This window comes from Rhea americana, unplaced genomic scaffold, assembly GCF_003343005.1.
Source record: "Rhea americana isolate MKP2758 unplaced genomic scaffold, rheAme1 scaffold_50, whole genome shotgun sequence".
Taxonomy (NCBI): domain Eukaryota; kingdom Metazoa; phylum Chordata; class Aves; order Rheiformes; family Rheidae; genus Rhea; species Rhea americana.
The window spans coordinates 1571137-1581983 of record NW_028186646.1 but is presented as its reverse complement, the minus strand read 5'-3'; the positions used below and the strand labels follow the sequence as shown (position 1 = coordinate 1581983).

The following is a 10847-nucleotide window of genomic DNA, read 5'->3' as shown; positions in this document are numbered from 1 at the left end:
AAAAAAAAAAAAAAAAAAAAAAAAAAAAAAAAGAAAAGAAAAAGAAAAAAAAGAAAGAAAAAAGGGCAAGCTGTCACAGACCATCCTAGAACATAACTTTTGCTGTTTTAACCACCTTAGAAACAAATAGAAACTTAGAGGGTACAAAGAAAAGCTCATTAGTTAGTTACAGAATTCTATCTGAATTTTAAACAACTAAACCACACAAAGCAAAGTCCTCCAAATGATAAGGCTAGCAAAGCACTAGAATATAGCACGGAAATTAGAGACTCTTCACCACAGGACATTTTAAATTACAGAAACTGTCATCTATTACTCATTATTTTAGTTATAATTAGGTCCCTTCCAGCTCTCTTTTCTACATCTACCTCTAAAACACAACCTTGGGTTGTGGACTGAAATACAATTCTTCTCTATGGAGAGTTTAACATTAAATGCTGTATGACCTTGTGGGCTTTTAAAGCAAGAATCTAAAGAGGATTCTGTTCCAGAACTAATCTTAAAACTTGAATCAACTTTGAGTCTTAGAAACTGAAAGAGAAAATAATTGCACAAATATTTCAGACAGAAGTATTCAAACCTTCTGAAGACATGCTAGAAAGTACTCGTTACCAAAGTCAGGCACATGCTGCCAGATCCTACTATGAAACATGTCAGTAAATTAAATATCCACAATTTGTCTATTTCACTGTATGTCAATCTGATCTGAAAGAACTTTTGGTGCTGTTCTCCCACTGACAAGATTCGTACTATCCAAGGATGTGCTTCTTTTCCTAACTTCTCATAGTCAAAGGGGAGGAGGAGTATTCCTGAAGAAGATGCAACTTGTGAGACAGAATGGAAAAGATAGGTAGGAGATTAAGCAAATGAGGTTGGTGCAGTTCAGAAAAAAACAGAGGACAGAGGAAACCAGGAGGCAGCAGGAGGTTTCAGTTTCCAAACCTATTGTAAATACTATAGCTYACTGTTTCTTATATTTACAAGGACATGCAGACACCACATTCTGCTATGGAAACCCCTTTCTGTAATAGTTTTAGCAGCAAAATTTTAAGTCAAAGATTAAATTAGTGTAAAATTGCATGTGTGAATCTTGCAATTTAGTTATAGCAGTAGAATTAAATTATACAGAAAAATATAGTTTTCCTATTTCATATTTATAAGTATAAAGGCCTCTGGACAAAACATACAATTCCAGGAGCCAGTACAGTATTTCCCYCTCACAGGGAGAAGAAATTCTACTGAAATCAAAGCTACTATTCAGAGAAAGGTAAACAGCTCATTGCCTGATACAAAGTCATACAGTGTGAAGTGCAGTCATAGTTAGAAGTCTGCTGAAAACAAAGAAAAGATATACATGAGAAAACAAAGGAAAAGCCCTTTAGATTTTTCATACATAAATTTTTCACTACAAAATGATATTTTGGGAAAATGTGGGAAATACCACCACATATGTCCGCACACATGCAGACTTACAGATGTCAGGGCAAGTCCAAAACTTGTAGATTGATGCTTCAGTTGGATTTCAATTTTGTGAAGTAGAGCTTCAATTCTATCTTCTTCAAATCCTTTCCTTTGGGAAGAGGTGAAGATAGAAGGAAATGTTATCCATTAACACTAATCACTCTCAGTGAAGCTATGAATATGAATTATAACATTGATAAAGCAAGCAAAAGAACATAACATCTTCCTCAGTGAATTAAAATTGACATAAACTTATTACGCTGTGTCATTTAGCAAAATAGCACTAATATTAAAYGCCTGAATTTTATGCTGATGAGTAAGCATTAACAGAGAAAGTAGAAGGTTTTTTATTGTTCTGTAGCAGTTTTATTGTTTAATGCTCTTAAAACTACTTCTTTGGTGTAGTTTTTTATATAACTAAATTTTTAAAGTAGGAAGGAAAGGTTATAATATTCTAAAAATTTTAACATTACTCACACAATAACTTCATCAACTGTTCTAGCAATAATCTGTTTCACAGTATCAACATCTCTCTCAGCAATACCCTGCAGACCCACACTGAAATATGCTTCTCTTGTTGAGCCATTAAACCTAGAATAAAATATATTCAACTCAGTGACAAGTACTAGAATTTAAGCAGAAAGCCTGCCATTAAAATCAGAAAAGGAAAAGAGAAAACCAAACCATCACCTCCACATATGTACACACAGAATTTTAAAAGCTTGACAGGAAGAAAGAAGAAAAATAATTACCAAAAGGGGCAAGAAATAGAATTTAAAAATCATTTTTTGCTCAGTTTCAGTAGTAGTAGAACACTGATAAGAAAATATATGGCATAGCTGATACCAGAGAAGGCAAAACAATTACACAATCAAAGTTGTGTCTTTTTTGTTCATTTTTCAATTCATCTGTATGTATTTTTGTGTTAAAAAAGTCTTTTTAGTTAAGATGAAAACTTAAGCTGTTTGTAAAGCCAAACACATACATTCTACTTATGCTAGTGAGCGGAACAGTACTTCAAGTTAGTCCCTTTACAGCAAAAGGTGAAGGTGGAGTGYTCTGTGTTTATTGCAGTTATTGTCAATATTAGTTTAAAAATGTAAAAATATGAAAATCTAAGCTGTTAGGCACAGTAAACCGTAAGAACATTTTAGAGACATAAATTCACACTTGCAAAAATAWGAAACGCTTAGCAGTTTAAAACGAAGGCAACAAAGTGCAAACCAATAGCTGTTCATCAACTCTAACCRCACTTGTCTAAGAACCACAGAAAGAATTCAATAGTACTCAGGTGGAAAAAGTTGCATACTGATCTCTGGACTCAGCTATTCCCTTAGATTTGATTTGTCAGCACAGTGACTAAAGCACACCAAAGGCAACACTGCTGTACGGTTCAACATCAGATTAACACAGTTACAATTGAAAGGGCTTAGCTGAAAAAACACAGACACTGAATCACGCCTTCAGTATCTAAGCACAAGCATCTAGCACCAGGTCCCAYGATACTCGAAACATCTGCATAGCAGTGGCACTGCTGTGAATGACACTGGATTCACAGAAGACCCATGCCTTCAYGTAGTGACAGTTCAAGTCAGACTCAGTGCTGGCTTTAGAGCATTAARACGGCACTAGATGTGTATGTTTAAGTATCCCACATGAACGTATGTTTAGGTATCCTATACGAACATCTCAGCTAGTCAGTGGAGACAGATGCATGATTTTTGTCATTCTAAAGTCTAAATCAGTCAAAAGAATCATACTCTAAAAATGTCTTTCTCTCTGCTAATAAAGRGAATCTATGATGAGCAGCTGACACAAGAGCATCTACAATACAGATGACCATAGTTAGGCGAGAAGAATCCCACCCAGTCTGCCAGGCAGAATTCAGAAGACCAGTAGCACAAGCTACAGTTTGAATAAGTAAATGTTGTCAGACACATACTTTTATATTGTGGCTATGGCAAGCTAATGGCACCTAATCTTAAAAAGCACATTTGTACCAAACCTACCTATTACTAAATCACAGGAGTAAAGCAAAAAAGCAAAAGTAACACAGTAAATAAAACAATATCAAAGCTAGTTTGCTAGCTCTTCTTGAGTGATGATAAAAACACACAAGATAAATCCCCACCCCAGTAAATTAGGACATTGAAGGTATATCATGTACCTATGTATGTATTTTTCTTGTTGATAAACATAATACAACACAACTTAATCTAACAAAACACAGCTTCTATCACATTATTTTGACAAGCCAACAGGTACACTTGAAGATGCTTTATATTTCATCGATACAAGCTCTAAGATATTTTAAAATTACAGTAAGAGACTTTCACTGTTGCTGCTTGTATAAGAGATGACTTTTCCCAACTTGTTACTGGTTTACAACTTTTCTAAATTGAACTTCAGTAATACTGCTTATAGTGTTGAAGTATAAATTGTAACACTTACCCAACATCAGGAGAAAAGTTTGTACCAACACCAGAYTCAATTAAAGCTTTATAGAAAGGAGAATTAGGCCCATCMACCAACAGGGAAGACAACAGGCTTAGTGTGAAGGTTTCAAAAGTATCTGTAATACTGAAGAAAAATTAATAGGTCTTATATCCTTATATTTATACACCACTAAGCTATGAATATGTGACACTCAATACCACCGAGTTCTTTTCAGAAGAATTACTTCTGTAAAAGAATTCAGCAGGAGTAAGGAAGGAATAACTGTCAGCTATGCACAATGCCCCCAAGCTCTGGGAACTAAGAGTTCTTGGTCATTCATTATAACCAGCAGCAAAGTTCTGCAAGTCATATTAGGCCTGAGCGTAGATGAAGTTCGTAGGGTCATACAGAAGAGCTTGCACAAGGCAGCCAATGTTCCCAAAAGCCTAACCATTGAGTAATTCTGTAAGACAGTGGCACTTTTCCTYACTTCTATCTACTAAAGAGAAAGACAGGAAAAAATCCAGTTAGTATTTAAATTTTCATTTAATATTTCTAGCTGTCCCATGGCATTACTTAGCTTAAAGATGATGTTTATGWAAAAGGATTTTTTTTAATTAAAAGAAAAAAAAAACACATTGCTTAAAGTTCTGACATAAGCCTTCAGTTCAGAATTTCGTTTTGATACACTTACTCTGTCAACAGGTAGCTGACACTGACAGTTGTCTGCTTGGAAGGATCTGCAGCAAATGAGTCTAAACCACATTTTATACAGTGTTCTCTCTGTAATATGTAATTAACACATATGATACAGGCTAAACTCAAAGCAGAAGCAACAAATAACAAAAAGCTGTTTGTATCTTTATAATCTTTGTTCCAAAGATTTCAAAGAATTTTACAGATACTCATGAGTAAATTCARTATTCATGACTAAATTCACAAACMCAGCATATTTAYGTAGTATCTCTTTAAAGATAACTGGTATTACCACTTTTACAAGAGGAGAAAAAGAGAGTCTGCCTTAATTTATATTCAGAATTGGGTTTAAAAGAAAAAWTTAAGATTATGGACAAGCCAAGGAGCAAAAAAAACAAAAGGAGAGAAAAAATACAAACCAAAAAACCCCCAGAACCTGAAGAGGTATTTTGAAACCAATGTCTGAAAGTTAATTTCCTGACTCTAAATAAACTGGTACCTCCGGTTATTAATATTTATATTGGTTGTTCTAGATGCTTTATAACAACACTTCAGTTCTTCAGATGCTAGGAGACTTGAAAGTGAAGAAGAAAAATGCCCAACTGGATGAAATTGTTATAATAGTGAAACTCAAACAGAGTTTTTCACCCCCCCACACCTTTAACCAAAAAAAAAATAAATAAATAAAAAAGTCATTTACATGCAAACAAACATCTAAACAAACAAGATAATCCCGTCAGGCTGGACTAAAATATTAGAACCTACTACACTTAGTTACTACATTGCAAGATTGGATGTGCACTTGTTTTTTGTTTGTTTGATTTATTATTTTACTTACAGGCTTTTCCCAGAGTTTCTGTTTTGGGATGTCAGTATTTGACTCAATTCTTTGAAATTTTATCAGTGCTTCCTCATGAATTTGTTTCAAATGTTGCTCCAGTGGAAAATTACCGTAAGTGAAAAACCTGCAATTTAAATGAAAATTGGGAATTAAGTTTTAGATTTTGAGTTTTTAGATTTTAACTTTTAGATTTAGTTACATTTATATTTACATTTATATTTACATTTATATTCTGAATATCAAGTAATTTCCAGTGATTTAGTTACATCTAGACAAGAATGTTTTATAAGTCGCTAGATTCAAGACCGACCACAGTTTCCACATACTTAAAATCCACAGAAATATGTAAGGGGTATTTGAAATAAAATTTCACATATTTTTTCATCTCCTGTTTCATGCTTCGAAATAGATATAAGCCTAGAATTCAGCTTGTTGCAGCATTATGCAATATTCTAAGAAAAAAAATAGTACTTGAAGCCAAAATCCCATGTTGAGAAGACAAGTTAGATTCCTTTGACTCTCATATGTAATGTAGGCAACACAGTGATCCATGTCTCAACTCATCTATAAAACATAACTAGGTTTTGCAGGTCAGTCCACCAAAGTASACATCCATATCTGCCAGAAAAATTGCTGATTTCCAGTGTATTAAATATGAGCATGMGGTAACTCTTAGGTAAATGATATTCCTTGATTAAAACCCAAACTCAGGTATGTTAGAATACTTAGGATGATGAGAGAAAGAAAGGATAGTGAAATCACAATCATGACATAACTGATTTTCCATCAGTGAGCTAATCTGATTGACCACAAAATTAGTAGTGAAGAAACAATAACACTGCATATTTCCTTCATATAACTTTTGAATTTGACTCAAAGACCTTATCAGTACCAACAGGGCTAGTATTTGACTAAAATGAATATCYATTATTTAGAATCCAATACAGCAATGTGCAACTAAGGAGTGACTGAAATRCCATTAATTTTTAACATTTTTTTGGAACTTTAATCTGGACTGACTTAAAGGAGGCTAGGAATCCYTAGACTCATTTGCCCTACTTTTACCATATATTCCTAATGTTACTACTAAACAATTACAAGTTCTATTTGCCTCACCCATAGGAGTTCATGGTGAATGATCTGTAAACAAAGAAGACAAAAAAGCAYCGAAAAAACTCAAATCCTTATAATTAAGCAGGCACATGTACTCTAGAAACTCTCTTGCATCAGTCAGCTCTTTCATTAGCCCCTGCTACCAGTTCACCCTGTGCCTCTCTCCCTAAAACAGCTTCCTTGATTTGATGGTCTGCCAGCTGCTGGCAGATACAGACTATCTGCATTGATGGCCATATGCATGGTAATACCATAAGTATCTCCATTCCCCCCTTGACCTCCCCCCCCCGACCCCAGAAATATGAACACAATGATAACTCATTATATTCCCTAGGAAGTTAGTCACAGATTTCAGATACCTGGAATTGCTTGGATGATAATGTGTAGCATGGAACTGTTTAAGCTGTTCCCAGGTAAGATCAGGAATACTTAATGGATCTCCACCAGATACCACACTGTAAGTGTGATCCGGAAGGAGTTTATTCTGCAGGTGCTGTGCAAATAACCTCTCATTATCTGTCTTAAGAAAAAAACATTATGTTTCAGTAAAAGTGACAAAAAACACACTTTAAAAAGCACTCAACAATAAGACCTTAGAGTTTTAATTTGTACAAGAACTCTGCCTTGCATAAGCATTTTTTCTACAGTCCCCATCTAGTTTTATAAAACTACTATGTTATCATGTCAATTTTTAAGAAAAATCCTAGAATAAGATCTGTTAACAAGTTGTTCTTTCATATGTAAACAAGCTTTCTAACAGACTAACATAAAGACAGACTGTGTAACAGCTCTCTGACTTTTTTGAGAACAAATTTTACAAAGGAGGAATGAAAATCTCTGGTGCAATATCATTGTTAATCTGCAAATTAAACTACTTCAGTTATGCACATTGTATAAGATCTTAAAACAAAAATCCACAAAACTTACAAATGCCCCTTTCATTTCATTAAAAACAACTCCTTTGAAGACTAGAGGTGACTCAGGATCAGTCGGGTTCTCATGTTCTAACCTCCAACCTTCTTGCCTGGGAAAATTAATAATAGGAAGTGTTTCTTGGGGGAAGGAGAGGGTTTTTTTCCCTTAATTTAACATCTGTATATTTCTCAGCTGTCTACATCTTACCAGAAATCTAGTTGCCTCAAGCATGGAAAGAAAGCTGCATCCAAGTACACYGAAAGGAGATTCTGAAAATCCTTGGGATTTTGTGTTGAAAATGGATAGAGTGTGTAATCGCTAGCTGCGTATAAATAAATGTAAAATAGGAAAGAATTTTAGAAAGTCTGTAATATATATTTATTTTTAATCTCTTATATAGATAAGTAACAGAAAGAAAAGAAACTTGCTATTTGAAATAAATTTTTGTTGAGAAATACATAGAAATTTAACACTGCAATTATTTTATCATGAAAACTTTTCTTTTGTCAAACATGTAAATAATTAAATGTCTTCTTGTTTACTATGAAGATCCACCTCTATTGGAACTTTAATCTGCAAATGTCAAATAAGTAAGATGTAGTTGGTTAGCTTTTTAATGTCTCAGTCACAACATTCACACTTAATGGATTTCCAAAGCGAAATCAAGCAGATCCAGCAGCAAGCTTTACTGCAAAAGTCTCATGCATTTTAAAAGCATTATTTGCTTTGTACTCACCTGTGAATGCATTCATGAAAGTGGAGAGAGATCTGTTCAACATTTTAAAGAACGGATCTCTGCAAGGATACTTTTGAGAACCACACAATACAGTATGTTCAAGGATATGTGGGACGCCAGTGCTGTCCATTGGAGTGGTACGGAATTGTATACTGTAAGAGAGACAGCAGAGAAAGCAACACGCTTATTTGGGACCACAGGTAAGCTACYTGCTATATGCAGCTTAGCTTTACAGGAACAGTGTAACTGTCCAGTAACTGACAAGATACAGCAGRAAGCAGAGTTATCAAGTTCACAAGAAAGACTGAGTTGAGTGCTCAGTCACTTCTAAGAGAAGGACTTCTATTTTTGGAGATGGTACAGAATTTTTCAGTGCTTAGGTAAGCCCTAGCATCAGAAATGGCTCAGCAGACAACCTGTGTAACTAAAGTGACYGATAAAACTGCAACAGTGTCAACATTCAAATTTATATCTTATTGGGAAAAAGAATCCTTTCCCCCTTACTAGTCAGTTCATTAACTGGGCAAAAAAAAAAAAAAAAAAAAAAAAAGCTCAGAGAAAATTTTATGGAGACTCATGGTAAAAACAAAAAAAAATATTATATTTTGCAATATAAGGCACTTTATCAGAAGGTCCAGTTTTGAGCCCACCAATACAAGAGAGATAATAATAAACTACAATTAGTTCAGTAGAGAACTATAATGGTCAGGAGCTGGAGCACATGTCCTGTGAAAAGAGGCTGAGGAAACTGGACTTATTTAGCCTGGAGAAGAAAAGGCCTAGAGGGACCCAGTAGCTTCCTTCCAATACCTACAAGAAGGTATGTCGATGAGCTCCTTGCATGGACACACATGACAGAAGAGACAATGGTCATAAATTGAAGCAAGAGTGGTTTCTAACTTGACATAATAATAATAATAATAATAATAAAAAAAGCTCACCATACAGACAGTCAAGCACTGGAAACAGACTGCCCGAAGAGATTGTAGAATCTCTGTCTTTGGAAATTTTTAAGAGCTGACTGAGTAAATCTCCACGCAACCTCATCTGAATTCAGTGTTGACATAGTTTTGAGCAGCAATTTGAACAAGAGACCTCATGATGTCTCTTCCAACATGAATTACTCTATGGAAGTTCTACTTAGTAAGTACTCCGTCTTTGATAACACAAAAAAAATCCTATTTATGAATCTGGTTACAATTCAGAAAACATAATCTGACACTGAGATGGAATGAGCTATACACATATATATGCCCAACAGCTATACACAAGYGTGTTTTACCTGAAGAGATTATTGGAGTCCTCTCGAGCCACATGTAAATATCTGGCTCCTGTATTATCATGACTAAGCTTCACTGCAGTYAGGAAGAGCTCAGGAACAGCTGTCACCTGCATTGGAAGAAAACATCTGTATTACAATATGACTACTAATAGGTCATATAAGCTAAGAACGAAATGACAATATCAGTTTGCCTTTCCTGTATAAAATGAGGCCATACACAGTAATATGTAAGTTCTTTGTTCCTATGTTTTGCACAAATAGAACATTGTGTCTAAGTGGAAAATAAATAACAATCTAAAAAAACCAAACTACACTATAATCACAAAAATGTACTGTTCTTTTTATAGCTAATGAGACTAGAATGGTTTGATCACAAAGTCAAGTATCAGCAGTTAGGGTGTCAGAAGGGAAAAAAAGTTCAGAATCCAGTTCTATTACTAGCTCTATCACTAGCAATCATTTTTGCAAGTTTCCTGAGTTCTCTTCTTCTGCCTTCTTTCTTTAGAAATGTAACGAAGTTCCACATGTAATTCCCACTGCTAGTTCTTAACAAACMTATTAAAAGCAGCCTAGCATAAAACAGCGCATGGTTCTGTGCATCTGTCTGCGCTTTTAGGAAGACTGAACTGAACACTCCCCATCTATAGYAGATGCACAGACTCCCGTGGTGTGTCATTTATTCTGGAAGAATTAACATACTTTAAGAACACTCATTAATGTTCTTATAAGGGTAACTACAAGCAACTTGCTCAAATTTGCTTGAAGAAGGATAACTACACRTAACTACTGTATTGTTTTTAACCGATCGCCGGCAGCATCTGTGTAAATATTTACAGTGTGCAGACCTCCACCGACTTTCTCACACAAACCTTCCCTCCAAGGTGAAGCGTATCTTACCCAAAGCCGCGCACAGGAAAGGCGGCACGAGGCCCCTGCCTACCTGGCGGACCGTGAAGCCGTGGATCTGCTCTCCCACCCGGTACTGCAGCGCTCTTTCACTAGCGGAAACGCTCTTCCACCGCCATGACTTCTGCTTCCAGGACCTGAAACAACGTTTCTCTCAGACTCCCACAACACCCTCCCGCCGCTCAGCCGCCTGTCCGGGCAGGACGCGAGCGCGCAGGCCCGCTCTCCGCCTCGGCCCGGGGCGCCCGGCCCGGCGCTGCGCCCGCAGGCCGCCGCCGCCGCAAGGCGCTGAGCGACGCGGGGCGCTGGGGAAGGTCTCGGAGGGAGGCGCGGAGCCCCAGCCCCGCCGCCGCCTCCCCCTCCTCACCGGCTGAGGCTCAGCAGCCGCCCCGCTGCCCGGTAGCGGCTCCACATGGCTCGGCGCCTCCGCAGCGGGACGGGAACGGGACGCGCCGCGACAC

The 10847-nt window shown here is 36.5% G+C and overlaps 1 protein-coding gene across 1 annotated transcript in view; it reads right to left on the bottom strand.

Annotated features, from left to right (window-relative positions):
* The window catches only part of PITRM1 (pitrilysin metallopeptidase 1), a 27183-nt gene extending 16342 nt beyond the window's left edge, over positions 1–10841 (bottom strand). The window contains exons 1-12 of the mRNA XM_085317670.1: positions 10754–10841; positions 10421–10523; positions 9481–9587; positions 8199–8350; positions 7670–7784; positions 7475–7571; positions 6907–7067; positions 5432–5558; positions 4592–4680; positions 3913–4041; positions 1939–2052; positions 1474–1570 (exon numbers count right to left, since the gene is read on the bottom strand). Coding sequence (XP_085173796.1) covers positions 1474–1570; positions 1939–2052; positions 3913–4041; positions 4592–4680; positions 5432–5558; positions 6907–7067; positions 7475–7571; positions 7670–7784; positions 8199–8350; positions 9481–9587; positions 10421–10523; positions 10754–10800 — 1338 coding nt within the window. The 5' untranslated portion in view covers positions 10801–10841. The remainder of the gene's footprint in view (positions 1–1473; positions 1571–1938; positions 2053–3912; positions 4042–4591; positions 4681–5431; positions 5559–6906; positions 7068–7474; positions 7572–7669; positions 7785–8198; positions 8351–9480; positions 9588–10420; positions 10524–10753) is intronic.
* Between the last annotated feature and the right edge of the window lie 6 nt (positions 10842–10847).